General features: G+C 44.1%; 1 protein-coding gene across 3 annotated transcripts in view; it reads right to left on the minus strand.

Moving 5' to 3' along the window:
- Nucleotides 1-15,999, minus strand: part of LOC141128269 (nicotinamide N-methyltransferase-like) — a 38,788-nt gene extending 22,789 nt beyond the window's left edge. For 2 of the 3 annotated variants that reach the window (XM_073615469.1, XM_073615468.1), the window contains exons 1-2: nucleotides 3,287-3,406; nucleotides 2,086-2,246 (exon numbers count right to left, since the gene is read on the minus strand). In XM_073615469.1, the coding sequence (XP_073471570.1) occupies nucleotides 2,086-2,246; nucleotides 3,287-3,303 (178 nt within the window). In that variant the 5' untranslated portion in view covers nucleotides 3,304-3,406. Of the gene's footprint in view, nucleotides 1-2,085; nucleotides 2,247-3,286; nucleotides 3,407-15,893 lie in introns of those variants that run through there. The other variant, XM_073615470.1, reaches the window with a different exon arrangement.
- Nucleotides 16,000-24,070: the final 8,071 nt, after the last annotated feature.

A 24,070-nucleotide genomic window follows, 5' to 3' on the forward strand; every position in this document is an offset into this window, starting at 1 on the left:
GATGGTGATTGAGACAGAGCAGCCTGGTCTTTTTCCCCCGAGAGGGAAATCACAGCCTAGTGGGCTGCTAGCCTCCTAGGCCATTCCGCCATTCTTAGTGTTGTTGAGGCCTCAGTGGGATATTTGGAGGCCAATGCTCTGTACACATGAGCGGACTTTGACCGGACTGGTCCGGCGGACAATCCAACCGTGTGTGGGCTTAATCGGACCTTCAGTGGACTGTTTGTTGAAAATCTGATGGACTTTAGATTTGGAACATGTTTCAAATCTTTAAGTCGGAACTCCGCCGGACCCAGTTCCTATTGAAAAATCCGCTCGTCTGTATGCTAGTCCGATGGATGAAAACCGACGCTAGGGCAGCTATTGTCTATGAACTTCCTTATTTTAGTCCGGTCATACGTCATCACATACGAATCCATCAGACTTTGGTGTGATCGTGTGTAGGCAAGTCCGTCGGACATTTGTTGCTGTAAAGTCCGCCCGTGTGTACAGGGCTAAGAGATGCTGAAGCTGATTGAGGATCTAGTCTGGAACCATGGCGTGAAAGTGTCTGGAAGGTATTGAAAGGAGGCAACCAATTTTGCAAGGACATTAGTGAGTAAAGACTGGTAAGGGATAGAGACTGTGCTGTAGCCATCCCTCTTATGCTAGAGTCAGCGTGAAAGAACTTTGATTGGACTGTCCAGAGAGGAAGCTTAATCTCCTCAAGTTATTCAAGAGAATGTTCAGTGTCCTCAAATCGTTCCTAAGGGATATTGGAGCATCATATTACCTATCCAAGTTCTTATTAAAAGCATTGGAAAAAGCATACCCCTAGATTGGTCAACGAGCCTGAAGAGTGACTAAATCTATGTGCTTGGCTGCGAGGACACTACTGGGAAAAAGATCCTGGCAACCTACGTAGCAGCTCCTACGGGAGTAGTGCTAAATGAAAGTCACACCTACTGAGAGTCACTCTGCACATTGACAAACAAACAGCTTTTCCTTCAGAGCAGAAACGAATAGGAATACTGCAAAAAAGTTGATTCAAATCCTTGCAATGTACATTCATCACAGGGTTTTTTTCCCCCTCTGCAAAAGTGGAGTTACTCTTTTAACGATCAGTGGGCACAGTAGCTCTGGTTAGGCAGCTCTCATTAAATTGGGGGTACCCCTTAGGTATAAAGATCACCCACAGTTTTTTTTTTTTTTTTAAAAAGGGGCAAGAAGGAGTAAAAAGTACAATTAGGAGTGCCAAAAAATATTCACTTGTCCAGAATATTTTAAGATCATGTTTGTTCATGAACCAATGTTAAAACTACTGATGTATTTCAGGGGTCAGACAAACTCCCTCTTCAGAGGCAAGAAAAAAAACAAACAGACATGAAAGTATATAGTAGGAATGGATGTTTAAGCGCAGTATACAAAATGTGAATAACCACATTCAAAAGTATAAAATGTGTAAATTAAATGCATTTTTAAATTAAGTAAAATCACAATAAAGATCTCAGTACAGTGGTGTTTTATTTTTTTGGGGGGGGGGGGCAGGCTGTGGATGCAAAACAAGCACCCCCCCCCCCCCAGTCAGGCACCTACTCAACCTAGGGCTGGCAGGCTGTAGTGTCCTCTCCTCCTCTCCCCGAGGCATGGGCAGCGGTTCGTGTCGGCTCCTCCCTTCACCGCGTGTCTTTCTGTTCCTCTGTCCTAAGCGCTAGGCATCTAATAGAATCACCTGACGCTTTGGCCAATTGGGAAACAGGGCCTCATGACCTGCCTCCTGATGGGCAGGGAGGAACTGTAGTGTAAAAAAAAAAAAAAAAAAAAAAAAAAAAAAAAGGGGAAGGAGGAAGGGGCGCAATTCTCAATGATGCTATGAATTCTATTATCTAGGAGAACAATCAACCCTTTTCATAATATAAAAATATCTGCCCAGCAAGATAAAGAACAATCAAAGAGAGAAAAATTACAGGCAAGACATGACACGCAAATATTAGCGTTGCTAAACATCTCATTGCAACAATAAATGCTTTTCATTGAGGAATAAAACCACAATACTACTAGAACCGTATTAAAATGATTGATCTCTATGGTAGAGTGTCCACATACCTGGCCCAAAAGTTTCATAGAGTTTTTGTAGTCTAAACTTCAGTATGCTGCCTTCTCTGGACCCAGTGTAGAACGAAGTCAAATACGCCTTAGGGTCAAAGCTGGACAGATATGTTTCCCCACCGGTAAAATCCATTTCATGAGATGGGGAGACTGCAACTCTGAAATATAAAGACAGGATGTATTGTTCTAGCACAAAACAGGATTAAAACTTATGTCCATGTTTATTGTAACTTTGAAATCGTTTGTTTGGACCAAATTCACCTCAACAGGGGCGTTGCTAGGTCTACAAAAGATCTGGGGCTAGAGCCCATAGCAGCAAAGTAAAGGAAGTTATACGCTTGGGCGGGCATATACAAAATTTATTTAAAAAAAAAAATTATATATATATATATATATATATATATATATATATATATATATATATATATATATATATATATATATATATATATATATAAAAGTGTGGTTTGTTATTGATTAAGTCCCCAGAGCCCCCCTCATTACATCAGGTGTCCCTTCATCCTAGTCCTCTGGTCTCCCTGTTGAGTGCTGCGTTATGCCCACATCCTAGTCTGCCGATTTCCCTGCAGAGTGCTGTGTTATGCCCACATCCTAGTCCTCTGCTCTCCTTGCTGGGCAGAGCACAGCACTCTGCAGGGAGACCAGAGGATTAGGATGTGGGCAGAACACAGCACCTAGTTGTTATTCCCCTAGTCTATTGCCAATCATGGTGGAGTGTGATTTCATTTTGCAGATATCCCACACATTATGAATTCTGCATTCAGCTATTTCAGCTCTGCTTTGTCCCTTTTGATGGTGCATTGTACATACACCAAGAGATTTTCACACAGACACACAAATTCAGAGTGCACCTTTTCTGCCTGCCATGTGACACCTCCCTTACTTCAGTGTATACACAAGCCTTGTAAAAGATTATTGCAGGAGGGCTGACTGTTCACTTTGCATGAAAAGAGACAGCTTTTAGAAGTCAGGTACCGAGGGCTCAGGGTCAGGAGGCAGCTCAGCACTTCCAGAGGGAACAGCAATGAGAAGAGAGGAGAGTCATACAGCAGACAGTTAAACAAGCAGGCAGATCAGAATAGAAGAATCCAAAGGTGGTGAGAGTCAGAGTACAGGGAGCATCAGACACACAAGGGGCTTCTACAACAATGCTTGGGGAAGCATTACGATCACTCACGGATCCGCAATAATCATATATTGGACCACGCATCACTTTCCCGCAGTCTCACGCTGACACACTGAGCTGTGTCGGCTCTCTGCCACCCCCTGCAGGCTGGAGTGAGGAGAACACACACACACACACTTCTCTCCAGCTATCTTACCAGACTCGGGGGCTCCATCCTCAATAGCCACCTGCTAGTGACGCCTATGTACCTCAACAACTGCAGCAGTTCTCAGTGCTTTATAAACTATATGTAGTCTCAGACTTTTACAGGGAGCTTTGTATCTGTTGCCAAAACCCACAAAAAAAAAAAAAAAAAAAAAAAAAAAAAAAAAAATTTATATAGAAAAATTTGCCAATGGAGCCGATATTTTACTGACAACCTGAAATATGACAAATTTATATTTAAAGCATACAAATATTACCAATGACAGTAACAAGTAATCAGCTAGGCCTTAGAACAAAAAATGAAAAAAAACAGACTGACAGAATCTGCACTGTTGATGAAACCAACAGCTACACATACCTTGGCCTAGAAATAAAACAAATCAGGAAGTGTCAAGCCAGCCATAGAGGCACTAAAAGACAAGACATGCAGAGCCTTCTATGCCATCAGGAGACAACTGTACCACCTAAAACCACCAGTGAGGTGAGAGTCTGGCTCAGAATATTTGATAGCGTCATCATCCCAATTCTTCTTTATGGCAGTGAAGTTTGGGGTCCTGTCACCTACCCAAACCAATCCAAATGGGACCCCAGCCCAACAGAAATATTCCATCTGGAATTCTGCAAGCACCTCCTCCAAGTCCATCAGAGCACCTCCAACAGTGTTTACTGGTCTGAGTTGAGCAGATTTCCCTTACTTCTCGCAGTACAGAAGAGGGCGCTATCCTACTGGGACCACCTACAAAACAGCAGTCCCAACTCATACCACCATAAAGCCTTACTGAACAGTAAGGACCAGTCCAAGCCGCGTGGCCTGCAACAACTCATCAACACCTTGTCTATCCTAAACTCACAACAATGTGGCCTGACAAAATCTCAAAATAAAACAATCATAATGAATTTCTCCAAAGAAAAAAAAAAAAAAAAAAAAAACAAAAAAAAAAAAAAACCACCACAAACAAACAATGTAGGAGAATGGAGAAATGAGCTAACAAAAAAAAAAAAAAAAAAAGTTTACCAGTCACTGCAGAGAGACTACAAACTGGCCCCTTACCTGAAGGTGCTACAAGACCCCAAAGACAGACAGACAGACAGACCTGAGCCTGTACAGACTGAGCGCCCACAGCCTGGAAATCGAATTAGGGTGGCACAGACAGACCTACAAGCCCGGGGAGCGTAGACTGTGCCAGCAATGTGACCAGGGGGTCCTGGAGGACAAGGACCACTTCCTGCTACATTGCCCAAAGTAGTCATCAGCGATGGACAATCACTTTCAGAGACTCTCCACTCTCATCCCAGACTTCAATTCTATAGACGAGAAGAGGAAACTCCAAATTCTACTGGGAGAAGAGGAGACAATGGTAAAAATAGCTGCCCAATATGTGACAGGGAGACAGAGGACGTAAACCCTCACCAAAACATTGAAAGTCCTGTGTATTAAACAATTATGTAATACACTGCAGAGAAAAAAAAAAAAAAAAATAGTAATATGTAGGCATAAATCCCTGTCCTGTGCACATTATGCACTCCACAACATGACTAATTATTGGTGTACAATATACATAAAACAACCATTTTCGTGCATCTTGAAAAATTCATTTTACTCTACCCAAAACCAAAATTCTGTACATATCTGATATCAGTGCCCACATTAATTAAATGTGTATACTATTTCTACTGTTACTATACTGAAGAGGCATGCTATAAGACTGCTGCGTCTGGTAGTCCATTGAAGACATCGGTCATCCAGGTGACAGCCAAGTCATGGAACTGTAATTATATGCCTGGGCAGCCAAATAATTGAAGCGAGGGTTAGGTTATTGACAATGTTCATGTTGGCCTGTACTGCCAAAACGGTTTTATATAAAAATTGCCTCAACTGCTCAACTGTTCTAAGCCTGGTCTTGAAGTTATTCAAAGGGGTGCATGCTGGTTCTGGCGTATCAAAAGAACTTGGGTCAGTAAAGCACATACAGGGTATGAAGTAAAGGCAGTACAACAAGGCAAGGCAAACACGAAAAGTAATGCAGTTGGGTAACCAAGAACTATCAGCCGTGAATTCATGAGGGGTGGTACCTGAAATAAGTGAGGGGTCCTCCAGTAGCGAGGCAGTTGGTGTTTTATCTCCTTCCCCAGCGGTCAGTTACAAGTAGCAATTAGACCCAATCCTGCGTACAGAGACCCTTAGCTTGGCAACACGGTACAAGAAGGAATGAGTTAACAAGTCTTTACATCACCCAGAGATGTATTCTCCTGGCTGAAATCGCTACCATCACACCGCTAAGAGGTGAGCTCTGAATCCTATTCCACTGCCCTGCCGGTGACTGCAGGTTCAGTCCCTTTTGGTCAGATGACTGCCCTGGACTGCTTCCATTACGTGCAGGGTTGTTACCGGCTGGAACTCTTGCTTATGTGCACCAGCAAGTTTGTTATTATGCACCTGTTGTGCCTACACTGTTCCTTTCATGCAACACACTGAAGAATTGTACTCCTGGTTAACCCAGGCATTTTCTTATCTCTACACTTTCCCTGAACTGTACACGTTACGGCTATATTTCTCTGTTTTTTGTTACTGCTATATTGCCTATGGGGTATTGACAACTGCAAATACTTTGTCTCCTCTCCAATGGAACGAGGGAAGGGAGTTTTTTTCTCAAAATCCTTTGGCTGCAGCTTGATAAGCCTGTTCCTTTTACGATGGCTGCTGGCGGACTCCAGTGGCTTTTCAAATAACCTCATGATCCTCTGTTTACAAGGTTCCAGGGTACTGTTTCTCACTCATTGCTCTGTTGGGATAATTACCCTGGCTGTACAACCAGACTTCCTGTTCCTCAGAAGCTGTATTGGTGGCAAGGTATTATCCAGGACAACAACGGATTATTTTTCTCTTGTTTTGCTTTTTCTTTTTCCCTCTAATGCAGGAAAAGCCCTCCTTTTAATCACTGTAAAATCCTACTGCAGTGGAAATTCCAATTCTTCCAAGCTGACAGACTAAGGGGTTTATTTACTAAAGGCAAATCCACTTTGCACTACAAGCAGTTGCGGCCCGTCCATAAGGGCGCACGGGCACTGCCCCCTCTTTCCAGCCACCCCCTCTATGACCAATGCTGCCATCCCCTATTCAGGCTAGGGTTGTCACCTTTTCTTCAAGTCAAACCCAAACACTTTAGTGGCGCACAGCAATATTTTATTTTTTTGTATAAACTATACACAGGTTTGCGAAGAAACAACATTTCTAATCATATGAAGTTAATATCAAGAGTTCCGTTTTAGATCTGAACTCGCAGAGTTCCCATACAGTATAAGAGGGGGGGGGGGCGCCTTTGCAGACTCTGATGTAAGGGGGGGGGGGGGGGAACTCTGGGGACCCCAACATAAGGGATGCTCTGGGAACCCTGATGTAAGGGAGAACACTGGCCTCTGGTGTAAAGAGATACAGTAAATGGACATGACCTTGCACACACTATATAAAACACATAGCGGCCTCCATTCCTGATTTGGTGGGTAGAAAGGAAGAGCTTGTGAGACTTTAAATGAGGGAATGCCATGTCAGGAGAAAAAAAAAAAAATAAATAAAAGGAAAACCATGGAAATTAAATTACAGTACATGATTACAATCTAGAATACGTATCAAATAGATAGGTAGTCACAAGACTTACACTAAATATGCTGCTCATAGCATGCAATACAGATAGAAAATAGACATGGCAAATATACATGATATAATAAACTCGAAAAACATATGTGAGAGAGACAAGTAACTGTTGGCAACTAGTGGAACTCAAAACGTTTCCTGGCATTACAGCCATTCATCAGGAGTGTTGTGAAGTAATATAGTGGGAAAGAAAAGAACAGGGGTTAATGATAATGCCCTTAGAATAAGGGAGGACAGAGGAATTATATCCCAACAAGATGGAGATAGATTGGGATACTTACTAACAGCCTCAAGGCCAGGAATCCACCAAGGAAGATGGGGGGGGGGGGGGGGTAACAGGCATGATGTCTCCCTCTGGGTTGAGACGGGGGAACCCTCCAGGGACGGAGAACAGCGCCCGGAGCCCAACACAGTGGTCACAGCATGATTCAATAGACTATGTGTGCACAAAAAAATGCATAGTGTTCCTAGAGAAAAAAAAATATCTATCCATCCATCTATCTACTAAATACTCCCATTCCCAGGGGAGGGCCACCCCCCCAGTCAATGTCATGCCTGATTGGCCAATCTGCACAAGAGAGTTGGGGGAGGGGATTCCCAGCTGCATGTGGAGGAGCCATCAGCAGTAGGTCTCCACCCACTTCTTGCATGGCTAAGGATGGAAAAAAGACGTCAAATCAACGTCAATGACACCACTGTTTGCAGCGTCAAAGCAAGACGACGATGAGCAGGAGGCCAAGCCCCGCCAAAGGGTGGGGAGGGAGGGATGGGCTGCTGCACATTGCAACCCTGGAGACAGAAAATCACCCGCCCCCCCTCAAACCCAAACTGAACCGGACAAGGGGTTGGGAAGTGGTCTGGAAAAGGATAATGGGTCGAAGGTAATATATAGAGAAATAATGGCATGGGGATCTATTGGAAATAGGGAATTAATCTAATAACAAATTGCTGAACACCATTATGGCCCAGTATAAGGGCGATGAACAGAAGTTGATAAAGTATATTAGGTGCGACGGGTCACTGTAAACGGGTGTCTTCCACCCAAATATTTGGTATACAGTAAATGGACGTGACCTGACATACACTATATAAAACGAGAGAGAGCGAGACACACTTCAGTCACAGACAGTGATGGATGGTGAGCTCACTCATCCCTTGGTAGTCAGCACCTCTCATCCAGATGTATCTGAGACTGCTGGACTTCAAATTTCCAGCCCCCACTTTTCTGAGGCACAGCCCCGGGGATTGGAGTGTGGGCAGACACAGAGGGGTAGGGGCAGGAAGAGGTGCAGATTGAGGTGTGTGTGGAGACATTGTTAATGCTGGCTTTGGGCAGCATGAAAGAGTGTAACAGGCAGTCTCAGCTTAGACAACTACAGCCAGCAACCTTGCTGGGAAGCCATAGTCCAGTCTGAATAATGTATCAGGGTTTCAGGCAGTCTGAAACCCAGACACATAATTCCGAACTGTCTGGGTGAATCCTGGACAGGTGGCAACCCTAATTCAGGTGCCCGGATTAAAGCAGCGGGAGGCGTTTTTGAAGCACCTAGATTAGAGCCATAGACTCCAATAATGGTGACCTGCGAGTGCTATGCTTGGCGCTCGCAGTTCACCTAGGTGTGTTAGAACAGTATAATTTTGAGCACCAGCCACCACTCACTATAAGTGCACTTGGAAGTGCAGTCTCTTTAGATCTGAGGGGGAAAAGGTCTTGTTACCTGATTATTATATATTTAAGATTTAATATCTCAAAGATATGATGTGGGTTATATGAGAGTTCTTTGACCAAGAATGAAAGCTTTAACACAACATCAACATTTATTGGTGAGTAGTTGAAAGTCTATCTTCTACACCAAGAAGAAAATATTAGGTTAAAATAAAAGAATACAGAGTATATTCCTCAATAGATTGAAATACAAACAGCAAACAAACAAGCAGGTATATCTCAAGTGCTGGGAGCTGACCTGATATTTACCAGGTCGTAGACTTGAACAGGGCCCCCCTGATTGGTAGAACAATGTTACCCCTCTCCTCCCTCCGGGCGTATTTCCCCTTCTCCATCATTTAGCATAGCTCATCCCCTCACTAGCACATCCTCTCTTGGGGAGAGGATTAAGAAGGTCATCACCTTCTCTTGAATGGAGCACTTAACTATGCATGGTCACAGCCATGGACAAAATTTTCCATTCCTAAACAGGTCAAACAAATATTCTCATTATATCAAACACCCTTTGAAGTGGATAAAGTATTGGTTAACAAAGGGGACTACAAGGCATTTATCTAGCTAATGAGTCCACTATAGTATTTAACTCAGATGGTATCTCTTCCTTGCATTTGAATTTAGGAAGGGTAAATAGAGCATAATTAGGTTCTCAATCTAAAGCCCATCATAAGCTTACAGCTGGCTGGGTTAACCCCTTACCAACAACACTTGCATACACACTAATCCATACTATGGCTGCCACCTCACCCCTTTAAACCCAAACACATTAACCCTTTCATGAATATATATATATATATATATATATATATATATATATATATATATATATATATATATATATATATATATATATATATATATATATATATACACACACATACACATATATATACATACACACATACACATATATATACATATACACACACACACACACACACACACACACACACATACATACACAATGGTGGAACTACCGCCATAGCAACACACACGGCCACTATGGAGCCCGCAGCTGTTAGGGGCCCGGACCCAGTGAGGACAGGTGGCTCCGCGGGTGACAGCGGGCGGCTTTGCAGAGGAGAGCGGGCGGCTCCGCTCCGAGGGCTGTCAGGCGGTTAGTCAGCTGGGCGGCTCGTGTGTGAGCGGGCTGGCCAATCAGGGAGCTGGCAGCCGGGGGTGCATAGAGATGACATCATCTCTCATCGCCCGGCGCCCTCCCTGCATCCCTGCAGTGCAGTTCCCCCCTCACTGTGCAGGCAGCCTTGGGAAGCAGAGAGATGACCTTATCTCTCTGCTGCCTGACTCTGGGACACAGCATGAAAGTGACAATCCATAATGTGTGACAGGTGAAGTGGCAAGTGACAATCCAGGATGTGGCAAGTGACAATCCGTAATGTGTGGCAGGTGACGTGGCAAGTGACAATCCGTAATGGGTGGCAGGTGACGTGGCAAGTGACTATCCGTAATGGGTGGCAGGTGACGTGGCAAGTGACTATCCGTAATGGGTGGCAGGTGACGTGGCACGTGACTATCCGTAATGGGTGGCAGGTGACGTGGCACGTGACTATCCGTAATGGGTGGCAGGTGACGTGGCACGTGACTATCCGTAATGGGTGGCAGGTGACGTGGCAAATGGACAATCGGCAACATGTGGCAGGTGACAAGGCAAGTGGATAATCCACAACGTGTGGCGGGTGATGTGGCAAGTGACATTCCGTGACAAGTTGCATCTGGTTGCAGGCGACGGTGGCAAGTGACACACTCAGGGCTCCCACTGATTCTGCATTATGGTGAGTTGAACTATTTCATTTTATATAACAGAACAGAAATTGGTTAGAAGGCTGGAGGTTAGCAATGTGTGTCCTTTAGGGGCTGCATACAGTATACTGCATACTTTGTTCAAAATTAATATAAGCTGTTGCCTGGGTACGGTAATCTGTTTAATGGCAGTTTTAATGGCAGTTTTTTTGGTGGAGGGGGCGGCGGTTTGCAGGGGGGGCCCATACAACATTTAGTAAAGTTAGCCCAATTTTTTTGTATAATGTGAAAGATGATGTTACGCCGAGTAAATAGATTCCAAACATGTCATGCTTTATAATTGCACACACTCATGGAATGGCGACAAAACTACGGTACCTAAAAATATCCATAGGCAATGCTTTAAATTTTTTTTTACGGTTACCAGGTTAGAGTTACAGAGGAGGTCAAGTGCTAGAATTATTGCTCTCACTCTGCGGATCGCGGCGATACCTCACATGTTTGATTTGAACAACGTTTACATATGCAGGCGCGACTTCTGTATGCGTTTTCTTTGCTGCGCAAACTCGCGGGGACAGGGGCGCTTTAAAAAAAAATTCTTATTTTATATTAATAAATTGTGTTTTTAAAAAATTTGGATTATTTTTATTGCTGTCAGAAGGAATGTAAACATCCCTTGTAATAGGTGATGACAGGTACCCTTTATGGAGGGACCGGGGATCTAAAAGACCTCCAAACCCTCCTTTGCACTTCAAAGTATTCAGATCGCCGAAAACTGCGATTCTGAATACTGTACATTTCTTTTAAAACCGGCGCCATTGGAAGCCGAGTAAACGGGAAGTGACGTCATGAGCGTGATGTAAGTGCGGAGGGAGGGGGTGGGGGCTGGAAAGTCTGTCGGACTAGCATACATACAAGCAGATTTCTGGGTCCGGCGGAGTTACGACGTAAAGATTTGAAGCAAGTTCCAAATCTAAAGTCCGTCAGATTTGCGACTGGAAAAGTCCGCTAAAGGTCTGGTGGAGCCCACCCACGATCGGATTGTTCGCCGGATTTGGTCTGTCGGACCAGTCCGGCCGAAAAGTCCGACCATGTGTACGTGGCATTAGGAGTTTGTCTTAATTATCACCAGTTTTCTAAATCAGTGAACTTATGGTAATTCTTTTTTGTTGCTGTCTGTGTCCCCATGATGGACAGTCACCCCCTCCATTTGTCCTGTTTACTGTTACTACTGAAAGTAGAAGGAAATCTTAAATGTTGGGTCATCATCAGAACACAATAGAGGGAAAATCTTCCATTGTTGACACCCTGGGATTTCCTCATTTTGGTGGGATTTCCTCTTGCTTCCTGGTATGGCTATGGGACAGGAAATTAAAAAGGTAACGTTCTTCCCCGCCCCCCTTCCCCCCCCCCAAAAAAAAAAAAAAAAAAAAAAAAATTTATAATAATTTGCCTATAGTGGTACTTTAATGTGAACATTTTGATCTGAAAATTGAATATTCATGAACTATCATCCCATGTCAATAATGTCCCTTGCTGGACATGTGTAAGTCAATCAGCCGGAACAATTTGGCTGGCAAAAGAGCAGAGCACTTTTTGCAATTCGGCACTGTCGCTTTAACTGACAATTGCGCGGTCCTGCGACGTGGCTCCCAAACAAAATCAACATCCTTCCTTCCCCCCCCCCCCCCACAAATTTGGTGGTATTTCATCACCTCTGCGGGTTTTATTTTTTGCGCTATAAACACAAAAAAAAAAAAACACATTATTTTTAACTTTGCTATAATATCCACCCCCCGAAAAAAATATAAAAAAAAAAATTTTCTCCTCAGTTTAGGCCGATACATATTCTACATATTTTTTGGAAAAAAAAAAAAAAAACCCACAACGCAATAAGCGTATATTGATTGGTTTGCGCAAAAGTTATAGCGTCTACAAAATTGGGGATAGTTTTATGGCATTTTTATTAATAAAAAAAAATTTTTAAATTTTTACTAGTAATGGCCGCGATCAGCGATTTTTTATCATGACTGCGACATTATGGCGGACACGTTGGACAATTTTGACACATTTTTTGGGACCATTGGTATTAAAAAATGCACCGATTACCTTAAAAATGTCACTGGCAGTGAAGGGGTTAAGTGTGTCCTAGTTTGTGTTCTTACTGAAGGGGGGATGGGACTGTGCAGGGAACATAACAGAGCCTCTGTATGAACAGAAGATCTGTCAGTTCTCCCCTCAGGGAACCAGAAACTGTTTACACACACACACACACACACACACACACACAGTTCCAGGTTCTCCATGTGCCCCGAGCGATCGCAGGAGCCCGGCGGTGATCGAGACTAGAACGTCATTTCGCCCAGCCGTGCTATTCTGCCGCAGTACAACTGCGGCGGCTGGTCGGCATGTGGTTAAAGTCGTTGCACCAAAATGTAGAGGTGAGAAATTAATATAGGTTTTGATTGGTTTACGAGCACTGCACTTTAGGCTGTATTCACACTATTGTGAATTAAATAAGGGTTTCCCCACATCCAATTTGCATGTCAGGAGATTGTGGATGTCTCAACGGAGCTGTGTGTGAGAGGGAACTGGCTTATCTAGGTATAAAAATACTACCCTCACCGGGGGACTTGTTTGCCGCTAATTATATTCCCCTACTCAACAAAACGAAAGATCTACTGGGTAGGATGAGCTATAGAGCTCTGTCGTGGATCGGCAGGATAAATGCGATAAAAATGTTTGTGTTGCCCATGTTAATATACACTTTTCAAATGATCCCAATAGCGATCCCCCTACATTTTTTGTTAAACTACAGTCTTTAATTTTAAGATTTATATGGGCACGCAGGCGCCCTAGGGTAGCATATGACATTTTGGTGAAGGATAAAAATTGGGAGGGTTGGGCGCACCGGACTTTAAAAAGTATTACCAATCGGTTGTTATCTCCAGGATAATTGACTGGTTACACAGTAAACAGGAGAAAAGCTGGGTGAACATAGAAATAGCACTGAGTGGGGCAGACATAGAAAAATTAATATGGAATTCTCCACAATATAGGGAGCTGGGAAATGGAGCTAATTTTTTGACTAGGAACACTTTTAGAATTTGGGATAGGGTAAGTAAGAGTATTCATTGGGAATTTAACTCACCACTATTAAATACGGATTATTTTTTACCAGGGAAGGAGGAGCACTTATATTTCACGAGATGGGCAAAAAAAAGATGTAATACAACTACAGGATGTGATGAGAGGAAAAACTTTGTGTATGATTGTACACTTACACTGAAATTACACAGGCCTGGGGGAACAAACCACTGGACAAATGGAGGTACGCCCAGATACAGCACTTTGCACGATCACTGCCACAACCACTGAGAGGAAAAGACCAGCTACGGTTTATAGAAAAATTACTAAGCACTCCCATGAGTGTGAAAGGAAGTATTTCTAAATTATATAGCGTTCTAAGGGGGGAAGCTAGTAAAGGATACCCCACTTTCTTGGAGAAGTGGGAAAAGGAAATAGGAGGCTTAGAAGGTGAGGCACACAGAAGTAAGATTTTAAAGATGGTTTTATCTAACAGCAAGAGACTCCAGGACACATGAAATGGCCTATAAGGCGATAGTGAGGCCCCAGAAGGTGCATGAATAGGATGCTGAGACCCCACCAACTTGCTGGAGAGGATGTGGAAAGATTGGCACCCTTGCCCATCTTTGGTGGGAGTGTTCTAAAATCCAGGAGTATTGGGAAGAAGTCTTGGGTGAAAAACAACAAATAACGGGGAGCAGGTCAATAAAAATCCATGGACGTGCCTGTTCCATGATACGGAGAGAGAGATTTCCCAATACACCAAGTCAGTAATCCCATACCTTCTAAACGCAGCTAAAGCACTGATCCCGTGTCATTGGAAGGGGGTGGAAGCCCCAAGGATTAAGGAATGGATAATAAGGGTAGAATGGGTTAGAGGAATGTTAGAAGCAAGATACTCGATGGAGGGCCTGCGAGATAAATACACTAGGACCTGGGAAAGATGGCTTGAGTATAGGAACACAGAGAGGTACATGACAATTATGGATGCCTGAGGAGAGAGCGAGAGAGAGCGAGAGAACGCGAGAGCGCGATCCCCCCTTTTTTTTTTTTTTTTTTTTTTATTCCTGTGGGGGGGGGGGGGGGGGGGGGGGGGAAGGAGAAAAATAGATAAGTAAATATTTGTACCTTCAGTGGATAAAAAGGGAAAGGGAAAACCTATTAAAAGTTCTGTATTAAAGAGAAAAAGAGATTACAAATTTTTTAACGCCACAATGATGCGAAAAAGAGAGGGGGCGCAGCGTAAATGATGCAGCTGACTTAAAATCGCTCTAAAATTTTGCTGATGTGGAAGGAAAAAAAAAAAATATATATATCTCTCAATGGAGCTGGTTCACACAGCGGCAGCTGTGGTGCGAATTGCACAGGAGGAGTTCTGTCCGTCTTCTGGTCTGTTTCAGGTATTTTGTATCTAATAGTGTACTAACTTCTAATTTTTGGATTTCATCCTTAGGCGTACCTAAGGGTGAAATAAAAAATCCCATCACTCTTATTTAGGCACAGAGTTTTTGTGGCAAATTTTTGGGCAGTGTAAAATCTTGACACAATAAAAGGTCAGTGTGATATGGGTGAGGTTTGCAGCATAATCATAGAGCCAATTACATCATGAATATTGATTGGTATTGTAACACTCTCCTCCAGCTCTGGATCTTTTCTCTGGTTTCATCTGGAGGGCCCATGCTATGGCCAATCAGAAGATAACTTTCCTGATCAGTGCCAATAAGGAGATTGCAGATTGCTGTGGATTTTAAATTGAAAAGCAACACAAGTGGTTTGGCGTTTGAGCAACCCCCCCGCTGCGCATCTGCTGAATCCCTTCCTGCTACAGTACTTACGTGAGCCTCCTCTGTACTATCTGCCAACCTTCCAGCCTCTGGTTATCCAGAGACCCCTGAACATCCTGTGTCATCCAAGGACCCCTGAGCATCCAGTGTCATCTTGTGCACCCCTTGACTCCACTGCACCCAAGAGAACCTTGTGTCATCTGGCAACTCCTATTACACTTTGTGTGCCCTCGTGACACTTGTTTCTCAGTACAGTCTCTGGCATGTCCCACAGTTATGTGGCCTACTACACTGAACCATCAGTCCCATTTCCTGCCTCTCTACCTTCTGGTAGGTTCCTGAAATCCCCAAGATATACTTAATGAGTAACTCCACTTTTGTTAAGAAAAAAAATCTCCTCTGGGTGATCTATGTACATTGCATGGACTTTAACAAACAGATTCCTACCTGTTTGTGCACTGAAGGAAAGAGCTGCTTCTGCATTGAGAACAGATTCTGAATGGTATTTAACTTTTTCATTATCAATCAGCTGATGAATTGCAATCTTCTAATTAGGAAAGTTGCAGAGTCAACATCCCTTCAGAAGTGATTAACCCCTAGGTTGCCATATTACACTGAATTTTACCAAAAATTACAGCACCGCAGATTGAAAAGGAAAGGTCATTTTTAATCACATTCAACTACAATACAGTTATGTAGCAATTGTATAAGCTATATGATTGTTTTGGTCATTTTTCCCTTTGATTAGCTAATCTACTTGTAGTGTTCTAATGAGGAAAGTTGTGGTGTCAACATCCTTTTAGATGTGATTAACGCTTTTGGGAATATCTCAACAAAAAATTTTGTTTTTCTTGCAGAGGGTGCCTAAAATCTGACCTGTATGCATTGTAGACTTCTGGGAAAATCAATTGGCCCATTACACAAGCAGGACATTACATTTCTGGGGGGCTTTCTGTACACCAGCTGTGTATAGAATGTCTGCAGGTTGCCATATTGCACTGAATATTACAGAAAATTACAGCTCTGCAGATTGAAAAGGCAAAGTCATTTTTAATAACATTCGATACATGGCTCGTGTAGCAATTGTATATGTTAATTATTTTTAGTTGCTATTTTTTTTCCCAAAAAAGTGGAATTATCCTTTAATAATGAAAAAGTCAGTCTCATTCAGAATCAGTATCCAAAGTCCAAACGTATTTAGTACAGAGCAGAATTAGGTAGGAATCTGCATCAAAGTTTGTTGAGCCCAGGTTCACACTGTTGCAGGTTTGAAATACGGCAATGCAGTCTGACTTCGGGGGCAATTTGACAGACATCTGTGCGGGTTCATGCACAGATGTATATTCAAATTGCCCCCAAAGTCACCAAAAGCAGTACTGGAACAACTTTTGGGGACCGGTGCGGAGCCGCAAAGTCGGCGTTGCACCGCTTCAGACGATGCCGTTGCCGGAAATAGCCGCCGATTTGACATGTCAAATCGCATGTCAAAACGGCCCGATGGGAACATGTTACATGTTCCACCCCTTTTTAGGGTGGAACATGTAACATGTTCCCTATGCTGGCTGTCACTTTTTAAAATTAGCGCTGCTGTGCTGGGCTCTGCCCACACGGCAGCGTAATTCATTTACCCAGCTCTGTGTGTGAATGAACTACAACCCCCCGGTACCCTTTGCGGTTGTCAGCTTGTAGTTCTCAATGAACTACCAAGGCGCTGGAGAGCTGTGGTAGTTCATCGATTTCTTCTTGTCAGTGTGGGGGTCATTTACTATAGCGCCGCGGCGCTAATTCGCACAAATTAGCACTAAAACGGTATTCACTATAGCGCTGGTGAGAAAATACTCCCAAAATCGAATTTACTATAGTTCCCTAAAACTAAATAGCGCCCAAATCCTTACTCTGCTAAAAGCTGGAGAATTGCACATGGAAATAATGTTTAGAGCATTATATAATTGTCTAAATGGTACTGAAATATGCATTATATTATCTAAAGATAATCTGCTTTTAAACTGTGTGAAAAAGTGATTTATACACTGAAATATCTTTAAAAGTCTGAGAAGAGATAAATTCCCCGTTTTGGACAACTAGGTTCCAAAACAACTGAGCATGCTCAGACCTGAAAATAACTCTCATTTTAACTCAAGTGTCTTTTTTACCTGGCGCTATAGTAAATACCAAAATTAGTACTTTGCTAAAATGCGTTTTTGAGAATGAAAATTTGCGCTATTATAGTCCAATGTAAGTTTCAGCCATTGATTCTAATGGTACAATAAATACTTTTAGCCCGGGTTCACACTACAACGGACTGCGGATCGCACAGGAGCGCTGTGCGTCCCTGTTTCCCGTTTCAGAGACTAATCAGGGCCGATTCTATGCCTGAATTCAGCCCTGAAACTGAGCCATAGACGCACAGCGTTTTTGTGCAGTGCGCTCCGCAGCCGCCCCGGAGATATGTGGACCAGCTCCATAGGGAGCCGGTCACATTCTCCTACTATGCGAATTAGATTAGCGAATAATTCGCATAGGTGTGAACCCGGGCTTAATGTTGAAATGAAATGTATCTTTCTCTGAAATAAACATTCTCCTGCTATGCGAATTAGATTAGCGAATAATTCGCATAGGTGTGAACCCGGGCTTAATGTTGAAATGAAATGTATCTTTCTCTGAAATAAATGTTCCTTGCAACAATGTTGCTGCTTCTATTTTGTTTTTTCTCATCTATTTCGTTTTTAAGAATACTAGAATGTGGAATGTTTTGGTAAAATATATTTCCTGACAGGTTCCATGGCAGCATACGTGTGGGTTGACCCCGCCTCCATAACTACCCAATAGGATCCCTCCCTATAAATTTCAGCTGTGGACTCCCAGCCGTGTTCCTTTTTTGTCCTCCTCCGTAGGACCTTATGTTTGGTTCTCCTACCTGAAGATGATGTCCTGCGATCGTATCGGCCGACCGATGTGATGTCACATCCCTCCGATAAGCCTTGACTGTTAGCAGGGTATGGAGTGTATTGCAGAGTAAGCGCTGAAGAGCTGGAGTCATTTGGAATGAAAAGCGCGTACAGGCCTATTACCTAGCAGTATGCAGGTGGCCATTATCTGCCTAAAAGCCCGGTGTGTGGATGGTCGTTCCCGGCCGAGTCGATCGTAGGTGGTGGTGAGCATGTATTGCCTTCATGGCAGCAGTGTGTATATTTGTTGTTTGTTTTTCTCTCTTATGTGCCCTTTTTTCCTTCTATTAAATGCCTATGCAGCGGCTGGTTCCCTGTGCGCTCCAGCCGCCACTCCCTCTACTTCCGGGTTCCGTCTGCGTTCTGCGCATGCGCAGTCCCGGAACGAAAGCGAGGCCTGGTTCGCGGATGTGCACAAGGACCGCGGGCCTGGCACGCCCGTGACGTCACGCAGCGCCAATTTTAAAAGCCTGGGGAGGCTTGCAGAGCTCAGGAATAATCATGGGCATAGCGGCGACTTTCCTGAGCACCTGCAGAGCCTACCCCAGGTAAGTGCAGTACAGATGGGTCTGTACTTTGCTGTTTTGCTTTCTGTATATCTGATGTACTCTGTGTTCACCTGCAGTGATTCCCAGCATCAACCATGGACTCTTCACTGCCTCCTGGTGGCCAGTCCTCTCGCAGTAGGTAGGATTTGAAAGTATTTTTCTTTACTTGCCTGCTTGGGGGAAGAGAGTGGAGTGTAGGGCATTATTCTGACTTGTGCCTTTTTTCTCTCTTTCTATTCATGTCTTTCTTCTTTCCTAAGCCCTTCTAAGTCTGACCAAAGACAGAATAGTCCCCGCAGAAGAAGCGGGTCGTCTAAATCACACCACCGGCATTCCTCCTCTGGCTCTAGACACCATGGTTCTTCCTCTAAGTCTAAAGACCACAGTAGAGGCTCTCCTCGCCCCCCTCATCTCATAGTAGGGGACCGGAGAAAATATGTTGGGGATGCAGGGCCCCAGTTCCTGCCAGCAAGTCTCTCTGTGACCGCTGTTTTTCTAAAGCAGCTAATGAGAGGGAAGGTGCGGACCAACACCTGGAAACGCTAATCAAGCGAGTCGTGAAAGAATCGCTGCAAGAAAGAGACGCTGCAAAGCCTTGTGATTCTCCTCCAGATCCTCTGATTCCCCTGTCAGGAGAGGGTCCAGTCCAGGAGACATGGGAGTCTTCTCAACCTAGTCACCAGTCAGCTCCCCCTTCAGATAGTGGGTCAGAAGCAGATGATCCTGGGATGGGCTTTGAATATGCCCTGGTTCCTTCTCTGGTGAAAGCTGTTAAAGACGCTTTGAATTGGGAAGACCCAGTTATTTCTCCTGCTAAACAGAGAAAGTTTATCAAACAACTCAGCAAGGAGCGTCATTATTTTCCTTTCCTCACGGAAGTAGGAGCTATAATATTTGAAGAATGGGGCAAGATGGATAGAAAAAGCTCTATGCAGTCTAAAGTCTCAAAACTATACCCTTTCAAGGAAGAAGAGGTTAAACACCTTGAGTCAGCTCCCTTGGTAGATACTGCATTAATGAGGCTTGTGAGGTATGTGACTCTGCCTCTTGAAGATTCAGGATTTCTGGACGGTCAAAACAGTGTCCTCAGGCCACACCTGGGTCTTCAACAGCACTCCCAGACTAAAATTCATACCAACAAATCTTCCAAGTTCAGGGGAGAAGAGACAAGTTCTTTTAGCTTACATAAGCTCTTTATTAGCTCAAAACGCAGCCATTCCTGTTCCAGATGGCAAACAAGGAGAAGGCATGTATTCCCCTCTGTTTCTGGTACAGAAGAAGAACGGCACATGGAGGCCTATTATTGACCTGACTCATCTCAACTGGTTTATCCCAAAAGAAAAATTCAAGATGGAGTCACTATTAACGATTCAACATTCGGTTCATCTAGGAGACTGGTTGGTGTCAATAGACTTGAAAGACGCCTACTTTCATGTCCCAGTGGCAGCAGACTTCCAAAAGTTCCTTCGCTTTGCTGTAGGCAATCAACACTTACAGTTTACCTGCCTTCCATTTGGTCTCACGACATCACCTCGAGTGTTTTCCAAGGTTCTGTTGGCTGTTTTGCTTTGCTCTGAGTCAAAGGAGTTCGTCTTCACCACTATCTAGACGACCTCCTCCTTCTAGCCCAGGACAGGGGGTCAGCTTCTAGAGCACAGGAGTCTAGTAATTGCCACTCTCCAAGAGTTTGGGTGGCTCCTGAATTTGGAGAAAAGTCACCTGATTCCATCTCAGTCGCTCTCATATTTCTAGGTGTCCATTTCAACACACTAGAAGGCACCATCTCGCTACCCGAGGAGAAGATTGTGGTGATCAGGGACAGGATCTGTTCAACACTCGCTTCATCTCACCTATCCGCTCTTCAATGTTTGAAGGTGATTGGCACAATGGCAGCCACCATTCCCATGGTGAAGTGGGCACAATGGCACACTCGCCCATTCCAGAAAGGGTTTCTCCAACAGTGGGATTCTCCCAGCAAGAGTGAGCGCATCCTCCTCACTCCATCCATGAGAGTCTCTCCTTTGGTGGCTCCAAGGGAAGAATCTCCGCAACTGCCATTCGATTCTCCCCATCACATGGGTCACAGTGACCTCAGATGCCAGCAATCAGGGCTGGGGTGCTCATTGCCTGTCAGAAGTGGCTCAGGGCAGATGGAACTCGCCATCTCGGAAGACTGTATCCAATATTCTGGAACTTCGAGCATCCTTTCAGGCGCTCAGGTCCTTCCACCATCTGTTAGAAAACTCCTCAGTGATGCTCCGGTTGGACAATACAACCGCTGTGGCCTATATAGGGAAACAAGGTGGGACTCGCAGCTGGTCCCTCCTACAGGAGGTGGAGCCAATCATGAACTGGGCTCAGAAGAATCTGTCCAACATTTCGGCAGTCTACATTCCGGGTGTCCAGAATGTTCAGGCGGACTTTCTGTCCCGTGTTCAAATGGACAACGAGTGGTCCCTGCACAAAGAGGTGTTCAAGTGGCTTCTGACACTGGGAGTGTCTCCAGAAGTGGATCTGTTTGCATCCCCATGCAATTACAAACTCACCAAGTATTACTTGAGGTTCCGGGATCCCCAAGCCTATGGGATAGATGCCCTCATGAATCGGTGGAGGTTCAACAAGGTGTATGCCTTCCCTCCGGTACCTGTGATACTCCAGTTTCTCCGCAGGCTCAGAACAGAGGAAGTGGAAGTCATAGCAGTAATACCGTTTTGGCCCAACAGGCCATGGTTTCCCCTCTTAACTCTCCTCAGTTATCGGGATTCAATCCCTCTGCCTCTCAGAGCGGATCTTCTGTCCCAAGGCTCTATCCTGCATCCATGCCCTGCTCATCTACATCTCAGGGTCTGGTTTTTGAGAGGGGAAGGCTTGAAGCCTTAGGTTGTCCAGAAGAAGCCATCCCGACGCTTCTGAATGCCAGACGGAAGAGCACTAATAGAGTTTATGAACGTATCTGGTCCAAGTTCACAGAGCACATGGCCTCTAGACCTAATCCTTGTGGTTCTCCAGAAGTCCAGGATATCCTTAGCTTTCTGCAAACAGGGTTGGATTTGCCTCTAGCAGTAAGTTCCCTTCGTGTACAAATATCAGCCATCTCGGCGTTTACAGGAATTTCATGGGCTAATCACACCCTGGTTCGCCAATTCTTCAAGGGTGCTATCAGGCTAAGACCTCAAAGAAAACCGAGATTCCCTAAATGGGATCTTCCCCTTGTTCTAGATTTTCTTTCCACGCTTGGAACAGATCCTGAAAATCTTCTATCAGTTAAAGACCTCACACTCAAGACCGTCTTCCTGGTGGCAGTAACTTCAGCCAAAAGTGTCTGAAATCAGGAACTTAGGTTCCAAAGAGCCTTTCCTGACCTTTTTTCCGGATAGAGCAGTATTAATTCCCATGTTGGGCTCAAACCCTAAAGTGACATCTATTTTTCACGAAAATCAGGAAATTGTGTTGCCTACCTTTAGCACAACAGAAGGTCAAGATGTCCATCCCCTTGATGTGGGACATACTTTGAGTCAATACTTGGAAGCTACGGAATCGTTTAGACAGACAGACTTTCTTTTCATTCTTCTACGGGGATAAAATAGAGGAAAACGGGCCTCAATCAGATCCATCTCTGCTTAAATAGTACAGACCATTCAAAGGGCTTATAAAGCGAAGGGCTTGGCTCCTCCAGAGGCAGTGACTGCACACTCAACTCGGAGTATTTCAACCTCGTGGGCGGCTTCTCTTCATGTCGCACCCGAAGTTATATGTAGAGCGGCTTCTTGGTCCTCTGTCAATACGTTTGTTTCCCACTATTGTGTTGAACCAGCCGCTTTGTCATCCATTAATTTTGGTTTGAAAGTGCTGTCAGTGGACAGTGTTAAATAAATTTATTTTCTTGCTCAGCATTGTGCCCACCCGGGTGTGTTTGGCGAGTTATTTCCCACACGTGTGCTGCTATGGAGCCTGTCAGGAAAACAGAAAATTTATATCAAATACTTACCGTAATTTTCCTTTCCTGATAGGCTCCATGGCAGCAGGAGTCCCTCTCAATGCTTGGAGTAGGCTAGTTACGAAACACGGCTGGGAGCCCACAGCTGAAATTTATAGGGAGGGGTCCTATTGGGTAGTTATGGAGGCGGGGTCAACCCACAAGTATGCTGCCATGGAGCCTATCAGGAAAGGAAAATTACGGTAAGTATTTGATATAAATTTTCAGTTTTTTCCTCTGTCACTTTCACTTGTTACTCTCCATCTCACAAAAATCTTTACCCCAAACTCACACAGGAGTCTTTACAATCCACAAACAATACCATTGCTGATGCAAATTTAAAAATGTGTCACAATTTTTTGTGCTTTTTATTATTTCCAAATATTCATAATTTGAGCCCAAAAAATGTGATGTGTGTACCAACATCAGAAAGCAAAATGTAATTCCCAAAAAAATTGAGGTTAAATAACTATTTACTACTAAAATCACTATACTCTCACCCACAAAGAACCACCAAATATCACAGAATAAATCAAAAAGAATAACTCTTGAGTAATGTAATTCCATCGCCTCTCCAAAGAAATGCAGTATTTATGTGTAGGAGGTTCTCACCCGTATGAGCTCTGTGGCTTAGAGGTTAGAACTTCTGCTTAACATCCCTGAGTGTCTGGGTTCAAATCCCAAACATTCTGCTTCATGTAGAGAAGTTGTCTCATCTCCCAGGTCCTAAAACTATGTCTAAATGTAGTATTTATGTGTAGGAGGGTTCCACCATCTTTGTAAATCTTCCCAGATAAACTATCTAGCCAAAAGTATTGGGACACCTGCCTTTACACACACATCACCTTTAATGGCAGCCAAGTCTTAGTCCGTAGGGTTAAAATTTGATTTGGCCCACCCTTTGCAGCTATAACATCTTCTGGAAGGCTGGGAAGCCTGTCCACAAGGTTTCGTGTGTCTGTGGGAATGTTTGACCATTCTTCCAAAAGTGCATTTGTGAGGCCAGGGACTGATGTTGGATGAGAAGGCCTGGCTCACAGTCTCTACTCCAGGGGTCTCAAACTGGCGGCCCTCCAGCTGTTGCAAAACTACAAGTCCCATGAGGCATTGCAAGGCTAACAGGTACAAGCTTGAATCCCACAGGCAGAGGCA

Source organism: Aquarana catesbeiana, linkage group LG02, assembly GCF_042186555.1.
Source record: "Aquarana catesbeiana isolate 2022-GZ linkage group LG02, ASM4218655v1, whole genome shotgun sequence".
Taxonomy (NCBI): Eukaryota; Metazoa; Chordata; class Amphibia; order Anura; family Ranidae; genus Aquarana; species Aquarana catesbeiana.